This window comes from Spinacia oleracea, chromosome 2 (assembly GCF_020520425.1).
Source record: "Spinacia oleracea cultivar Varoflay chromosome 2, BTI_SOV_V1, whole genome shotgun sequence".
NCBI lineage: Eukaryota > Viridiplantae > Streptophyta > Magnoliopsida > Caryophyllales > Amaranthaceae > Spinacia > Spinacia oleracea.
Genome location: NC_079488.1, coordinates 86664536 through 86683181, shown reverse-complemented (window position 1 = coordinate 86683181; position 18646 = coordinate 86664536). Strand labels below are relative to the sequence as shown.

The window sequence follows — 18646 nt, the reverse complement described above, 5'->3', positions numbered from 1 at the left end:
CATCCACAACTACTAGCATGAACTCTACCAAATTTCTCAATATTAGTTAAATCAGAAATCACCACCACAAAACATGAATCAAAATCATACAGTAATTGCAAGTAATTCAAAGGAAATCAATGATCAACTTGCTTTGGGGTTTTTCAATTAAATGGAAATTGCAACAAAAATAAGAGAAAACTAAGAATTAAAGCAAGGAATCAATGAAAACTAGAAGAAGAGAAGAAGAAATTTACTATTAAAGCTTGAATCTACACTTGTTAACTCAATAATCCAAGAGCAAAACAATAAACCTAACTTTCTTTATATGAAATATGGAAATTCTATTAATTGGAAAGTGACATAAAAAAAATTAACAGCTATTTATGTGCTTGATTCACCTTGGTCGAGTTGACCTATGCACAAAATCATATGCACAACGCGCAAGTTTGCTCGTAATAAAATTTTATGGTTTTGAATATTTTCCCTTTAATTCGGAAGTATCAATACTATTTATATAATTTAAAGAGGAGAGAAAAGAGAACAATTTTGATAAATGCAATTTAATTCATTATTTAAGTATAGTATTGTAGTCTTTTTACATGAAAACTAAATCCTCCCCTCTTCCACTATGTGTTTTCTCAATGCTGTCATATTGGGTATCCGTATCCTAATGTATACTTACCATTAATAGAAACATACTATACAATAATAATAAAAAGTTAATAGTTTTCCATTGTGAAGTGGAGTACTACGGTAATATTTGGAAGTAAAAACTATGAGCATTGGGGTTGCTCATGGAGCGAGTTTCTTGTCTCGCTAGTGGTTTATGAGCAATCAGAGTCTCCCATTTATGCTTTGTTACACCCTTCCTCTGTACTTACCTTCCATTGGTTCTTAGTAGTTAGATTTGAAGTTCGCCAATGTTGTTACCGCACCATCTTTGTTCTTGTTCAAATGGCACCCCATGTTCAACTGGCATTGGGAGAAAAAGGAGTACATGTTTCTGCAGGTCTGATAAAAGTTGAAGATTACAAGCATGTATAATTTTATGTTTAGCTGTTTTATAAGAGCAATAACGCTCAACATAGTGGCAGTTCTTACTTTCTGTAGTTCGTTCGTAATACTGTTCGTTTAAGTTTAAGCCTATGTCAAAAAAACATATACAATATATAGGATTACAAAATCTCCCAAGTTCCTGAACATAAACAAAAAACTGAACTTCATTTATCCCGTAGTATTATGGTGACTGATATAACTATAGTCCCCTCCACCACGGTACACGCAAACTGCAGCCAGTTCCCCACTTCTCACTGCCAAATCAAGCAAGATCGATCCTTCAATGATATGGTGTCCCAAAACCAGAGTTTGCATGGTGTGATTAGGTCAAACAATTCATCTGGTACAGATAACAATATGCAGTTATTTATTCAGAGAACATGATCTACATAACCCTTTACTTGAGACAATTCCCTACAAAAGAACCTTTATTCAGAGAACATGAACACCATTGTCGCATACAAATATATGACTGCAAAAAAAAGTTTAAAAACAAAAGAGATGTCACATACCCTCACGCAAGACTGTTGCAAAAGAGAAGAAACTAGAAACACCATAGTAGATATTAATATAGGCCTCCACACCTCAGAAAACTGAACTGTTAGAAACTTCAGGAAAATTTGACAAAAGTAATCCAACTATGGTCGTTCCGTTCAAAACAATCTCAACTATAGAATATTTCAAAATTAGATTAGATCCTATGCATGCATATATATTCAAAAACTATTTTACCAAGTAATATATTTGATTGAAATATTTCTCTCCCTAACGTTACTGCATAATTTATAAATCTTGAACATACTCATTTAATCATTATAATAAATATACAATTTCCGTCCCCTCAAAAAAAAGTATACAATTTCCGTCATATTATATTTTATATGTTTGATACGCTAATTTGACCAAAATATACGATATACTAATATGCTGATTCGAAAAGAGGAGAGAGATCCATGTGATAGAGGAGAGAGATAGAGAGAACCATTAGCCAAATGAAGTAATGTAATTATTTTGCAACTTCCCACAAAAGAATATGCAGAGACTTAAAGGGAATAGACGAAGTACTTAGTAAAACAACATCTAGTCAGGCACTCATACAGAACAACCTAGGTTGCTCAGACTCTTATTTGGGTGTCGTGTTCGATAAGAGATTGGAGGATCCACACTCCTCTGACAATCCAGATATTTATTTGGGTGTATGTCATGTCAAAGGATCGGAGTACACACAACACCTCCGTCAACCAGAGTGTCGTAAGTAATATCAGAACCATGTTTCGTGTGCTCGCTGTAAACCAGCAGTCCAGACTCTTATTATGGCATGTAAACAAAAAGCAATTGACAACAACAAAAGCTAGAGTCACTCATTTAAGAAGGTCAGCACATGGAATAAAAACCAGATTACACTGCACCCAATGTCCGTGCCGCAGCATGGCAAGGCTACACTAACATGCCCCAGAAGCCATAACATGGAAGACCAGTGCTCACCTTGAAAGTTTTAAAAAGGTTAAGGTGATGTTCATAAAAGATCAGGGATGAAATTGAAGTAATCTTATGTCTCCAATGTTACTGAGCTGATTGGTTAGTCTACTATAGAGAGGGTTTTAAACAGATATAGAGGCGAGTAAAAGTGAAAGGAGCATAGCAAAATCCAGTCGTTTTCAGTTCTTCACTATGACTTACCCAGGGGAAGTGACTATAGCAACAGAAAAGCTAAACCAGTGGTTCAAAATAGTCCATTCAAATAAATTACAAAAGTTCTGTGCTGAGGAAATGCACCACAATTTGCACAACTTGAGGACTTGAAGTACCCTACTGTCAAATAGACTCTTTTGATGTTGGGTAATGAATTGATGTTGAAGCTAGAACAGTGTATAAAAAGGCGCGCCTTAGGCTCTGAGGCGCAAGGCGATTGGAGCCAGCGCCTTTTATTGTCTAGGCGAGGCGACTTCAATGAGGCGCACCTAAGGCGCAAAAAGGCGCACCAAGGCGCAAAAAGGCGCAAAAAAGGCGCACCTACCAAGAGACATACCATTTTTTCACTTTTTTTTTCACTTTTTATTAGGGCGCCTCACTTCAATGAGGCGCACCGAGGCGCGCCTAAGGCGCTGGGAACTCCAAATCGCCTTGTTGCGCCTTGAGCCTTTTTATACATTGAGCTAGAATTCTGATTCCTTGAGGTTATAAAAGGGGAGCAATATTGGTGACAATAGTTTTGCAAAATACAAACTACAGTAGTACAATATGAATTTAGTTTCTGGTCTTGAACTGTTGTTCACCATAATAATCTTGAAGCTAACTCACCCTTAAGGGCAGCATACGCCCTACAAACTCATCCAAAGTATATAGGAACATTTCCACATACAAAGTTGCTAAGCTATGTTGAAAACCTACTTGTTTAATTTAAATGTCCTGTGATTGAAACATTCATTTTGAAAATAATCCTTCAAAAACTTCAATTACTCCAGTATTAGAGTTTGGAAACATCTTAACATACGCAACATTACCCTAATGACAATTATTTAACAAGATGACTGCAGTGAAAACAGTACCACTGTTGTCTCTCTCTCTCTCTGCTTTTGGAAATACAAACTTATATTGTGGATTGACCTACAGTCTTCATTTTATAAGACAATCTGCCTTCTTAACTTCAACGAAGTATGGGTTTGGTTGCATATACTTTCAAATCCTTGCAGTTAAGGATACCGTGCTTATGAAGTGTATAGAATTATAGAGAGAGGAGGTTGCTTGCTAAGTCTTTGATTAAGGGGGCACTCACTCAATCAGTGGCATGCTGGCATCATTACAAGGCCTAATTGCTTCATGCACATCTAGATTTCAAGCTGAATTAAGGTGCATCATATCTCAATGTGAAGGAATTTGACAGGCGCGCTAGGGACCCAGCTGGCTGAGCATACAAGAATGGATACAATAAAAAAATAGGTCGCTCCAGTAAAGGGACACGAGTTGATATTTCATCCTTCTTAGAATTTAGGCATATGTATGTTGTGAGGAGGAATACCTGTCATACCACAAAGTGAGCTTTTGAATTGGCTCTTTATGGAGATATAAGGTCTTTTAGTCATTTTATTTACAGAATCTCACTCAACTTGTTTCCGAAACTCGAAATTATACCGAATTCGTGGAGGAAAATGGTTTTTCGGTCACTGTATTTTACAAAATCTCACTGAACTTATTTTCAGAAATCAGAAAATATAGTGGTCATCTCTAAAAGAAAACGACTTTCTGAATGCACTTTGAATTTTCTGTTTAAGATTGATCATAAAACTCCTTTAAATTTTTGGTATTTTCATGAAATACACGTGAGTTTCCAACTTATTCACCATATACTGTCAATGTATCAAAATTTCATCATATAACAGTTTTTAACAAATGCACTAGATGTCCTTACTGTCAAATTTGTGTTAACTCCGTTAGATCATTAGCCCCAAATTAACTCCAAATCTCCCTATTTGCTTCCATAAAATCCTAATTAAAGCGCTAACCTGTTAACTCATCTTCATTAGATTGCTTTCAGCTTCATTTCATTTATACAACCAATGTTATCCGGGAGAGGAAAGAGAGAGAAGAACAGAGGAATGAACCCACGAAACCCATTAAAGAAGAAGGTTTAGGGTTAATGGGATGACGTTAACTCCACTAGTAATTAAGGGCAATAAAACGTTTGTGTGAAAAACATGGGGTATATATATGATGAATTTTGAAAACATTGAGGATATATGGTGAACAAGTTGAAAACTGGGTATTTGGTGAAAAACCATTAAATTTTGCTACCGCATTCCTGTGGCAGTTGATGACGTATAGCATGCTCCAACTATTCAAGAATCTCGTATCTTACTCAAATACTCCCATGTAAATTCTCAATGGTAACCTCGTATTATTGCCTTTTCTCAATGGTAACCAAAACTTTTTACAATCAAGTTTCTTAATTTCCTCAAACTTGACAATAATAACTATTAAACCTTAAAAAGAAATTGTTGATTAACACTCCATTTGTTCCATAATGTTCCTCATGTTTACTATTACTATTCATATGGTCAAAGTTTTCAAAACTTTGACCGTAATTAATAGTATAATTAAGAGTAAAATTATTAACTTGTGGGATATCATTGGATTCGTTTTAATATAAATTTTCTAAATATCATTTTTTTTTATAATTTTTACTAATACAAAATTAAAACTATTAATGGTCAAAGTAGCTCATTAAAGACCGTGCATAATGGAAAAGTGAGGAACAATATGGAACGGAGGGAGTATGTTTTAAGCCTAATTAGCTAGGTTAGCTTAACTTAATAACATAAGGTTAGCCTCTAAAATGTCCATCGCTCTTCCCCTCCACATCCCCTTATTCTTTCCTCCCCTCCAGAGTCCACTCCATGGCCAACTCTACCACATCATTGCCTACCTTATTTATGTCCACCTCATTTATCTTCATGTGAAACATAACATTCTTTGGATTAACGTTGACATGGTTTGAAATTATGTATTCTTCCCAGCAAAGTTTTTGTTTTGTTTTGGGTTTTTGAATTCAAAGTGGGGTTTCTTAATATTTAATTATAGTTTTGAATTTTCAAAATGGGGTTTCTTAATATTAAATTTGGTTTCGTATTGACTTATCATAAAACAAAACATTTTCCCTTTTCATGAAAGAGATTTCTAAAAACCTAAGCCTATGATTTGGAGGAAAAAATGACTGTGAGCCTGCGGTTTTAAACATGAAGAAGGTGATGATGACTGCTCAACTCAACAATAAATCTGAGACGTATGATTCGATGTTAATGATGAGGAGATGATCAAACGGCTGGGATTTATACTACCTTCGTTTCACAATACTTGCATCATTTCTTTTTTTTTCACGTATTCCAACACGTTTCTTTGAACATTAATATCTCTAATTGCGTATAAGTAAAAATTATAAAAACTTGATATTTCTTGACATTGATACGAACTTAACAAGATCTCACCTGACTATGTTTATTCTTACATAATGGTAAGAGATTGATTGTCAAAGTTGGTCGATAAATAGTTCCCAAATGAGAAACGATGCATGTATTGCGGAATGAAGGTAGCATATGACAATGATGTTCGATGATGATTTGCAGATGGTCTGCAAAGTAGTGAAGATGAGCAGGGGTTTGAACAGGATTGGAGGAGAGAGAAATGGGCTTAAAAGGAAGAAGAGTTAATAGGATTTAAGCTCAATGATTAATCATGATTAAGTAAGTAAACCTAAAATTAGATTAATCAAATGTTAACTTAACAGTTTTGCTATCATTATGCCATGTCTGAGGAAATTAAGAAACTTATGGTCACCATTTTACTCAGGAAAAGAAAATCGGTTACCATTAAGGAAAGACAATAATACTACCATTGAGAATTTCCCTATATACATTTCCAAGCTTGTTTTAGTAGCAACCACTTCAGTTACTCAAAAATTAATAAACAAAGACGGAGAAGATACAGGAGCTCTTGTGTTGACTCGTGATGACGTTCTTGTGGTGACCTTTTAGCATTTGATTTGAAAAAGCAAACATAAAATGAACTTAGAAAATACGGAGTAGATGTTTATAATTTCTTACGTAAAAAGACCAAGAATTGCAAAGAAATTATATAGTTTCTTACTTTATAAAGCACTTACAAACATCTAATCATGTTTTAACACTATCACTGAAAAGTTGAGAAAAGCCCATATTGATATTTACAGAGAATCTTGTTCACCAAATGCTACAGAAAGTACCATTGCGTAGATCTAACACCAATTTCTGAGTTTAAAAGGGGGAGGAATCGGGAAACTTTGGAGGATATAAAAACTATGAGATTGATTTTGGACTTGAGTTGTTGTTTTCCAAGTATATCTTATAACAACTTACCCTTTCAAGCGCTTAAAAGGCTTAGGAGATCTATCCATAGAATATGGGGACATTTCCGCAGCCAAAACAGCTATGTTTAAAAGCTACTTGTTTCATTTGAATCTCTTATGACAGAAACCACCATCTAGATAACAGACCTATGAAATTTCAATATGCTAACCAAGTAACCAGAGTTTTAAACGTTGTAATTTACGCAACATTAACCCATAAACGTGGTGGTAACTGCTATATTAACAAGATGAATGTAATAACACCAACACACATTCATCGTCTTATCTCATACTTGGTAGCGAATTAACAATATCAATGAACAGAAGCTTTTCAGATCAATAATCAAGAAAATAGCAGCAATATAGAGAACAACTGACCTTAGATAGAAGTGCGCCCACATCAATTGTTTTTGTTAGCCGAATTTTTCCTCGCTGCTCTTGCATTATCATACTCAAACTTCAACACATTACATATATGAGAAGTATCTTTAATATAGAACTTCCTCCCGAAGTAGCTCTCCTCAATCAACGGAAAATAATGAATAAACACATTATTAACAACCCAATACCAACCCCAAGCAAGAACCGTCCCAAAAATCGCACCGGCACAAACCTGGGCAACGCTATGATACCCCAAATAAACCCTGGAGAACATAGTCAGCACTGCCATAAACCAAGCAATCACTTCCACAATCCACTTATTCTCATTCCCACCAAAAAACCCAGCTTTTCGATAGCTCAACAGCGTAAAATACGTAGCGAAAAAGAACATATATTGCGAATGGCTAGAAGGCCAGCCATGTGATTCGCATACTTCCAGTAATGCGCAAGTTTCCGGACGAGATTGTTGCACACATGACTTAATAGATTCGCTGATAAATTGAGAGATTATCAAACCAATAGCGAAAAACATACCCTGTAGTTCGCGGCGGAAGAAAAAGTGCGATACAAAACCTCCAAGGCTGATGAAAACTGGTACCAGAGAAATCCAAGCAAGAAAATGCCCTGTTTTATCGCCTCTTGGATATCGAACATGGGTCAAAGTTACGGCTTTCAGTGGCGGATACGACATTGTTGAATCAATCGAAGATCGGATTTTGAAATTCAGCTGTCGCAAATTAGGGTTTGTGATTCAATACCAGTGAACTGCAGAAACTGGGGGGGTTTTGATAGAGAATAATGGAGTGGGAATTTCGAGATGAGAGTATTTGTTGCGAATTCGATCAGATCTGAATCTGTGACTTTGTAGACTGCTCTTTTTATACGGAGTAGAAAGAAATTGATGCAATTTAAAGTTCGTACCAACGTGCTTCAAAGTAACTCGAGGCCTCGAGCCATTGAAGCTGGGAAACAACATCAACCACAGACTCAGCAAAGAGGTTTTTCTAAATCACGAACTGTGCTTGTCCTTTAAACAAGCTCAGGGAGTCAGGGGTAGTTTGGACGTTTTGCATGTTAACATGGAGGGGAGTGTTATCACTTATCAGGATGGCAATTGAATTGGAATCCCGTCCCGAGCCTGATTCGATCCGATCCGATCCGAGTCCAATCCAAGTCCGATATAGAAATGTCTGAGTCCGAATCCGAAAGTAAAAATTTGAATCCGAATAGGAGGCAAGTCGGATTCGGACCCTGTGATAAGTCCGATGGATTTGGCCCGACTCCGAATAGCAAAAGGCATATAAAATATCTGATATAAAAGTAAAATAAACCCTAAATAGTTTCAGTATCTTCCAACCGCTCAAGCCCTCTACTACCCCTCTCACTCTCTTTCACTTCATGACTCCCTGCTCTCATTTTCTCTCTCATCTCCGATGACTAAGATCTGTCCTCCGATCCTCTTAATTCGAACTTACAATGGCCCTGTTTGGTTAGAAGCTGTTAGTTGTTAGCTGGTTTGACTAGTTGTTAGCGGTTAGTTGTTTGCATTAGCTGATTTGACTAGCTGGTTGCATTAGCTGTTTGTGTAAAAGTGTTTGGTAAATTAGCTGATAGTTGTTAGCTATTTAATATGTAAAATGACCTAAGGACATTGGCGTACTTTGTTTCTTATTAATATTAGACAAATAGTTTATTGTGTTCATTTTTTTCTCTTTATATTTTTCTAATAAACATTGACTAAATAAAATAAATTTATTTAAAAAAATAAATTATTCTTAATTTATATTTTTTAATGAAGTATATATTTTTTAAATATAGAAATATTACTAATGATATTTCAAGCATGATTGCAATATACTTCAATTGCTTCAAAGTAAATATAAAGCTTATTACAAAAAAAAAAAAAAAACGAATGTAAATAAGGTGAAATGAAAAAGAAAGTGTGAGTAATGTTTTTAGGAGAAAAATATGTAGGGTACCAAGGTTGATAGTTGTTGTAATTATATGCAATAGTAGGACAAAATAGTCATTTTCATCCACTTTCTCAAACCTCTAATTGCAAAAAGCTCATATATTGAGCTTTTTTAAAATTAGCTTTTTCACCCCAAAACGCTCTTCCAGTTCTCTATTAACCAAACACTTCTAATTAACTTTTTCTAAAGGTCAAACCTCTAATTCACCAAAAAATGCTCCTTTTCCCTCAAACCTCTCCTAACCAAACACCCCATTAACTCGAATAGCCATTAATAATCTTTTATTATAGATCCAATAGTCTATTTCGTGGTGGATTTCTAAGTCAAATGTATTAGGTGTATGTTTGTAGTTGAAATAATGTAGTACTCCAACAATTATAATCGTTGAATCTAACCTTTCGACGGTTTTCCTTTAACAATCTAACTTTTCGATTATTATCTAATAATCCAACCTTTATACCCTATTAATTTTTATTGCACCCAATCGGTCACCTATCCGATAAAACAGGTAACATAATGCATCTATTTGCTGTAAATTTTAATTTTTTTAAAAATATTTCTTTTTCTTTCTTCCTTCCTCTTTCTCACCATTTGAGAGCTTAGCCTCCTCCCCACCACCACCATTACAACACCACCACATTGTCCAGCTCTTCCACCACCTTCCTCCAGCCAGTACCACCACCCTCATCTCCTTTACCCTTTCCTCCACCATCCTCACTTTCTCCTCTCACATACTCTCACTCACCCCACAATATCTCGCCATTTCCTCTCTATCGTCGCCGGCTTCGCCCATTGAACCAAATCAGAGAAGCATCCAGAAAAAATGAGATCAAGAGGAGATAGAAAGAGGAGAAACCAACGTCACCACGGTGACTCCGCCGTAACTTAACTGTGACGCCCCCTCGAAACCTTTCGGCTTCTACCACCTAAATCCATATGACCTTCACCCACTAAGGTACAAATACCTAACCTAAATTAAAGAACACCGTAGCCGAAAACCCCAACACAAAACTCACACACTCCCTCTTTTTTCTCCTCTGGTGCACCGCCCCACCACCTCATCCCACCACCTTTGCACCGCCCCTCTAGTGTGCCTCCATCCACCTAAACGCCACCCATTTCTGCCCAACCCAACTCACTTCATGCAAGCCCATACAATTTTCTTCTCCTCTGTTTCATGTTGTTTGTTGTGTTCATCGGTCTTGAGAAACTCATTAGGACATTACCGTATGCATAATCACACCAATCCAAACCTCAATTACTTCATTTTCACGTTTTTTTTAAAAAAAAGTTGACCTTTTTAGCCGGTTTCAAGTCATTAAGGTGCAATAAAAGTTAATGGGGGTGCAAATGGTATATTATTAGATAATAATTCAAAGATTGGATTATTAACGGAAAATCGTCGAAAGGTTGAATTATTCAAAATAAGTTGTTTGGGCTCCCAATTGGATACCAATTGGGCCACTAAGTCCAAAGCCCAATGGCTCAATACAACAATATCAAACCCATTTATTCAACATGGCTGGTCAGCCACCAACAAAGGCCCAAAGCCCAATAGCAATAAATGACCTATGGGCATTTATTACACAAGCACTATAAATAAGCCGCCAAGGCTCACACCTCAAGGTATCTCCAATTTACTGCCTTAAGACTACTCTCTAGAGAACTTCTCTCTAAAATCCGAGCATTGTTCTTACTTAGGCATCGGAGGGGCTTTCCTCGGAAACACCCCCGAGGCTAGTGACTTTGTCATTGTGCAGGTGAATTCGGACACAATTCATTCAAGCAAACAAGATCTTCAACACAAACCGAAAGGGCCTTCATACGAAGCCCATTGTTTCAACACCTGAACAATTTGGCGCCGTCTGTGGGGAAGAACACTTCAAATCCTTGAAAAATCAACCATCTTGTTGTAATAATTGGGTTTTCAAGGCAAATACTAGAATAAGAATAAGAACGAGTTTAGGAAATCGTTGCGCCGTGGTAACCAAACCACTGCCTTGAAAACGAGATTCGGTGCAACCGGGATGCACAATTGTATCCACCGCTTCGTTCCCTAAGGTTTACACAACTCTCAACACACAAAGGCACTTTTGGGTGATGAGATGGAGCCACATAAACTTATGCCCAAAAGAATAAGAAGGAAAAGGTTTGAAGAGATACGAATATTCATGACTTAATCATGAACCAAAATTCTTTCATCCAAAACAAAAGGGAAAGGAGGAGGAGAGGAAGAGATCAATATATGTGTGTGCCAACAACTCATAAAATGAAGAGTACTTATAGGATTTTTGGAGGAGACAAAACAACCCAAAGAAATCAAAGGTTTCAAAGGAATTCAATGATATTAATCAACCATAAACCCATGATAATGAAGGGTTAATAACCCCCATAATCAAGAGAAATAATGGACCAACTTAATCACCATAATCAGAATGATAATTGTCCATAAACCATACTTAAAAGGTTATCATAAAGGAGGAATCCAAAGAGAAGAACAAAAACGGACAACACAAAGAACCGATCTCGAAACCTGCCGGTTTCCCAAAACCGGCAGGTTTTCGGTGCACTTCAAGAAATGCCTTTAAAGTCCGTTTTTCAACTTATGCTCGAAACCTGCCGGTTTTGGAAAACCTGGTTGGCAGGTTTTGAGAAACCTGCCGGTTTGCCAAAACCTGGCAGGCAGGTTTTGAGCGCTTTTCCATCTTTATATTCCAACAATCCCCCACTAAAGATGAGAAAAGATACCAAATGAAAGAGGAAGATATTGGGAATAAGAGGATCTTAATACATAACACTTGGTGTTACTTAAAGTAAATTGAAACCAAATGCTTAGTGAAGTAAATTATGACTTACAAACCCAAGGGTGGACGAACCTTGAAACCCTCAAGTTCTTGGTCAAAGAGTGGACTAACCTTGAAACTCTAAGATTTAAGTCACGTCCTCAAAACACATACCTTACTCCAAAAATTATGTGGACTCCGCAAAGTGTACGCATTTTAAGCCATGCGTTTACCTTAGATCTCATGGAAGCTCTAGGAAACCGCCCAAGTTTCCATAGAAGATGGCGAGTCTTCACAACCACGTAGGTGAATCCTCAAGTGCTTCTCAAAATAGCACTTAGTCAATAGGGTTAAAATATGTTCACTTTTAGTGAACCATCGAGAGCTACCACGTAGCTATATCAACCCCCACAAGACCATAGATTCATTAAGAACATAATATAATGTTCAACCTCTCAAATAATTTTAGTTGGTGAATCCACAAGTTGAATGCGTCCATTTCAATATGTTAGATTCATTAAGAGTTTATACAACTCAACCCTCATACAAACGGTGGTTCTCTTTAAAGTGCATCTCAACTAGCACTCTACCATGAAGAGTTCAAAGACTCAACCTCATTCAAGCATTACAACACATGCCATAGGGATAAGCAAGTAATGCTTATTACTTTACTCAAATGGGCATGAAGCCTATCCCTCTCGACATTTCAACCATCAAGGATCATTACATGTCCAAATTCAATCTTCGTACCATAGTGCATAGCGTACCTTGCATTAAGATTTTCCGTTAGAAAGTATAACCATAAGCAAGGACATTTAAATGGTATATGCTCACTCAAAAGCACACATGGTAAAGAAATCATAAGATGCTTTGTTCTTGGTTCAACTAACACCAATTAAATTTGATGGGACAATTTTGTAAAGCTCAATTTTACAAAAATTCTTCATAAAGTATGATCCTCAAATTAACATAGCCACTTTAGTGAAAGTACTTAATCAATATCAAACTTCTATAATTTGCATCGAAAACTTCAAAGTGACATACTTTGAAAACATAGAATATAAATACCATTCGACCTTATCCATGATACCTTTAAAATGAAGCAAACCCTCGTTCACTAAAAATTTGTGAAATTAAAAACAACTCAATTATTTCACAGAAAATTCACAAATAATAGCTATGTCAAAATACCAACAATACATATCATTATCATAGCGGAAAACATATTAGCGTACACAACCTAAATCTTGTTTTAGGTCCTTTTAAAGGTTGATGCTAAAAATTACATTCCACACATACCCACAAATGATATGATTTTATATTTCCACAAATCTTCTCAAAAATTAAGAAAATGACTTACTATGAAAACCAAACATTTGTTTTCATATATTACTCAAAACCATTTACTTAAATAACACTTTCAACTTTCAAGGGAGAAGCCATAGAATTCAATGAAGGTTTAAAACTCAATATTCAACATGTGATGTAAATATAACTGGAGCACATCATCCACATATCGAGTAAAATAACCACACATAATTATCACCTTGGAAAAATAAGAATTGAAATTCTCCACCCAAGTTATTAATCTAAACAACTATGAGAATTCAAATTCTACACAATCAATATGCATCAAGATATCGATAAGGTACATGTACCATTACAATGGTGATAACTCCAACACACATAATGAATTCCATAAACACATAATTCTTATCCTCAAGCATGGTAACTCATCACTCATGGTTTTACCACTTAGAACAATCACTTTACATACCTATGATAAAAGAGCATGCAATATAGGAATGAAAATTAAACTGCTCAAAAATCTAAGTGATATAAAACTTGTTCCCAAAATAATAAGAATAAGAAAATCTCACTCCCTTACGTTGATAAGGTTCTCCCAATTCAAGTATAGCCTTGAAACTCCTAATAATCATCCGGTGAATAGTCATCAAACCCTTTCAAGAAAACATCTAGATATTCATATTCCTTAGGTAGGTTGCGAAACTCACAAGTAAGCTTAACTTACTCCCAAAAGCTTCCCCTCAAAGGTTAACGACAAAAAGTCTCCATTGACAAATCACGGAATTAAGGTCTTACTCATAGGAATTGAAAACACAACACAAATTCAAGGCATATATAAAAACTTCCTTTAGCATAACGGGCAATTCTCATGCCTTGAAAACTCTAACTTCAAGTCTCTTCTAAATTCAACTTGTTCACTACTAACAAAAGAATTAGAAGAAAATAGAACAATCAAGCAAGAGACACTTTAAACCCAACATGCATAGCCAAACAATTAATTGCATCATGCACAAACATGCTAAAAGAAGAATTACCGTTAAAATGAGAATACTCAAAAAAATACATACCAAAACTCATCAATAAGATGAACATCCCAAGAAGTCATGGAATTACATGCATAATAAAAAGAGTACACTCAAATAATACAAGGACCAAGAAAACAAGTCCAACATTGAAATATTAGGCACTTCCCATATAGTGGACTTAAAAGTCTCTTTTACATGACACCTAAAAATTTCGAATCTCGAATATTTGGGCTTACAACCACTTTCCAAAAAACACCGGGGTCTAAAGGTTTCCCAAGAGAAACTCTCAAAGATACATGAGCATACAAAAACAACCCCCACATGGAAATAATAAGCCCAACAATTAAGATCATAAAATGATCACTCAACAAGGTTAAACTATGAGAAATGCCATAATAAAATTATGTACTCAACAATTCCCATAAAACCATTTTAAGATCAATAAACCCTTAAAACTCAAGTCTCAAAACTTTTGGCCAACTTTAATGAAATTCCAACACCAACACAAATAAAAAGGCTATTTAGTCTCAACCATAGAAAATTCATTAAACAACACCATACCAATCATGACAAGATTAATAGTCAAATTCCCAAAAGTGTAGTGACTCGAATAATCAGGTATACACCCAAGGAAAATATTATACGTAAAAACTCACTCAACATATTCCAAGGAAAAGGGTTAACATAGTTTGCTTCCACAAACTCAAACACTTATGTTCTAGGGGGTCATCACAAGCTTATGATAAATTGCTCCAATGGGTACACAAAAAACTCTAAGGAATTAAATATGCATATTTCCAACAATGCATAAGAAACCATTAATTATGAAGTTACATACCCAATATTCATGGTAATAAACAAGAACTTGGAATCATACGTATACACCAATATTACTATGACAAGTTAGCGCTTGAAATGACAACGTACAAGGCTAATAATCTAATCACTATTAGAATAAAACTACTTACTAAATACCCTTAGTAAAGCAAGTACACAAAGTCACAAGCCCAAAATTCCTCTACCAAAGAAAATATGACAATGCACAAATAATTCACAATAGTCTTTAAAAGACTAAAAACATAACTCTAATAAAACTAAGGTCTTCTCATGAAATTAAACATGCATGAAACCAAAGTAAACTATAGAGTGCAATAACATGTTCATACATCATAAATAATTAAATACTCTATTTTCTAGTAATCATTCCAGCAAACATCATTTGACAATATAAAAATCAATTTTAATATTGTCATCTTCACAAAATATAATTTGTTGAAATGACTATTAGAAATGAACATGTTAGAATAATATCTTATTAAAAGAAGTAGTTTAGAATGAACCTCCCTTGATATTAAATCAAGTATGTGTATTGTAAGACATTCCAAAATCTTCAATCAATCCTCCATCACGATATCATGACCACCATTCATCAATCATCTTCTTCCAAGACGTTACTTTTGACTTTCCGTATCCAGAAAAATCAGGTTTTGGGATTCTGATCACCATGTTTTTGTCTTTCGGGGCAATGAAGTATGCCCTTTGCCAGATGAATTTTCCGCGATCCTTGTTTATCCTACCAATGCTACTCATGCTACCCCTGGCACTGTTGAAGAGGGTAAAACAACTATAGGGGCTTTCCTAGGACTAGATGCTAACATGCTCGTTGAGATCGTTGTGGGTGATAAGGTTAATTTGGCAAAGCTTGTAAAGCATCACTTTAGACCTAGTAAAAATATGACCGAACAGAAATTGAATATTCGAGCACTTGTATTCTGCCTGTTGAACCACTATTTACTGTCGAATAACAATGGCGAGTTCGGTGACATAAGGTTGATCCCCTTGATCAGCCAGATGGAGAGTTTCTATTCCTTTATGCCGTTGGTTGTTGCCGAGACCTTACTGAGTGCAGATGAGTTAAAGAAGGATGCCAAGTCTGAAATTTTTAAGGGGAGCCCCCTATTGCTGCAGCTAATCGATCGTTTATTCGCGCAAAGTAATACACATACTTTTTTTGAAACTTCTTTTCTTTTTTTCGTTTGCCTCAACAACCCCCTGCCTGGAGCTGATTTTCAGCGCCCAGAGCTGGGCGTCGGAATTTCAGGCGTCTGGTCCTGGGCATTGAAAGTGCGCCCCAGGCCGGACTTTCGTTTATTATTATTTTTCTGATCGTACCCGTTTTTTGCAGATTTGGCTCATGGAATGACTTAGGCTTTTAGAAGCTCCTGCAGATCCTAAACGTTATCGCCCTATAGCCTTGGGTAACCGAAAGTATTTGCACCAAGGCCAGGCCGAGGCCGAGTGGGCCTCCTATTTTACTCATGGCATATGCTCTATTAACTGGGTGGTACCGTGGTGGGGTTTGACTAATATGACGGGGGGTTCCGAGGCATTAGTTTATGTTTCTTTGTTGGGGCTATCTCGGCCCGTTTACATCTTTCCTTACCGAGTCATGCGACAGTACGGCTTAAGGCAGACTATCCTGTTTTCCGGTACGGTACCACCTAAAGTAGCGGTCTTTTCCGAAGCACGGGTTCAAGCGTGGGCTAAGTATTATGGTGGCCTGCCGCGTTGGACCGTGGCTAGAGATGGCTTTGTGGGTCTTTCCGAAAACTACAAGTTGTGGATGAGTTCCGATGATAAGGCTGTGAGAACTAAGGCTCGAAATGAAGAGCCGACTGAGCTTTTGATACCTCGAGGTAGGGCTAAGTATGAGAGCCGTGATTCTGCTAATCCTCGCGACCATGGTATTAAGACTGTAAAATCTCGTCCTGATCGAAAGCGAAAGGAAGTTCCTCCCCGTTCCAGTTCTAGGCCTAAAAAGGTGCCTAACATGAAGGGGCCTGCCGTTCACAAAAGAAATGCAAGCTCTCGCGGAGATCGTCGCCGGAATAATGTATGGATTAGGAAAGTTCAGCCCCTAGTAGAACCAGTGGCTAATCCAATTGATGTTGATAATCCCTCCCCTACTATTGTTTGTGCCCTTGAGGCTGAGCGGGCTATAGCTGTTCAAACTGAAAATGTTTCTGAGGCCTTGGCATCCTTAGAAGTTAGTGTCAAGGAGCCTGTTCTTATGGAGATTGATATGGGGGAAGCGCAGAAGCCTGTGGAGGTGGACCCTGCGAACATTGCCCTCTACAAAATTTTATTTGATGATCTGGAAGAACTCGAGTAGTGTAGTTCTTGTTAGGGTGTAGGTGCCCTTTATTTATTTCAGTTGTGTTTGTTTTTCATTCCTTAGCACTTTTTGTTTTCCTTCTTATTTATTTTTAAATATTAATAAAGGCGTGATTTTATTTTTCTTTTTTCCTAATGCTTCTCCCCCTTTTTTTTTATTTACTCATTTCCAACACTTATGCACATTATATTTTTATTTGATTGGACCGAATCCATAAACAGGATTGCCTACGTATCCTTGTTAAATAACTTTAACTTAGAATCAGGTCGCGCGTAGTTCTAGCTAGAATGAATTCTAGGATGCCGAATTTGATAAGTACGTTCTGAGATGGAAACATATTATTCGAAACGGTAGAATAAGTGAAGTTTATTATTATTTTAATCTGCTGCTTTGCCGTAAGCCAAGAATTTGTTTTATTTTTTGAGTACATGTATTTGCACATTGTTTTTTTTGAGTACATGTATTTGCACAAAATCTTTTCATGTGTTTTTTGGTACGTATATCTGGATACGTGCTGTACCCCCCCCCCCCAAGTGTTTGTTATTTTTCCGTGTATGTGCGGATAAAATGACAAGCACTTATGGGCAAAGTTTGGCAAACAGAGAGATTCAGCGCCCAGGCTGGGGCGTTAAAGATTTCGGCGCCCAGCTCTGGGCGTTGAAAATGATTCCTAGATAGAGGGCCTTGTTGTGGGCGCCTCCTTCTTTAGGTAAGTCTTTGTCAGTAAAAACTATTGCTTTTTCCTCAACATCTCTTGTGACGTGGATAACCAACGAGTCAGGTGTGATATCCGTAGGGACTGAGATGAGGTCAAGTGAGCGAATAAGTTTTTCACGATGTTCCTTTGAAGTGCACATGAGATCCCAGATGGTAATCTCGGCTTTAGTTCTTTTTAATTGCTTCAAGAGAGGATTTTCGATGACTTCTGCGACGGTGGTTTGCCGTACGTTTTCAGGAGTCTGTCTGACTGGGATGTCGTCCCCGGGAGGTGGGCGAATATCCTGTTGGTATACCCTTCCGGACCGAGTGAGATTGTCAACTTCGGGATCTTGAGGGGTGGTGTCAAGGGGAGCATGCCCGGGCCA

The 18646-nt window shown here is 36.8% G+C and overlaps 1 protein-coding gene across 4 annotated transcripts; it reads right to left on the bottom strand.

Moving 5' to 3' along the window:
- Positions 1-567: 567 nt before the first annotated feature.
- On the bottom strand, positions 568-8302 carry LOC110798546 (lipid phosphate phosphatase gamma). 4 transcript variants are annotated; one of them, XM_022003733.2, is made up of 2 exons: positions 7295-8302; positions 568-993 (listed from the first exon to the last, which is right to left on the bottom strand). In XM_022003733.2, exon 1 carries the CDS (start codon positions 7986-7988, stop codon positions 7317-7319), a length of 672 nt encoding a protein of 223 aa, XP_021859425.1. In that variant the 5' UTR covers positions 7989-8302; the 3' UTR covers positions 568-993; positions 7295-7316. The 4 variants fall into 4 exon arrangements, with proteins under 4 accessions (XP_021859425.1, XP_021859424.1, XP_021859422.1 ...); XM_022003732.2 differs by lacking the exon at positions 568-993 and adding an exon at positions 1020-1452; XM_022003730.2 differs by lacking the exon at positions 568-993 and adding an exon at positions 1020-1510 and having other exon boundaries at positions 7295-8301.
- Between the last annotated feature and the right edge of the window lie 10344 nt (positions 8303-18646).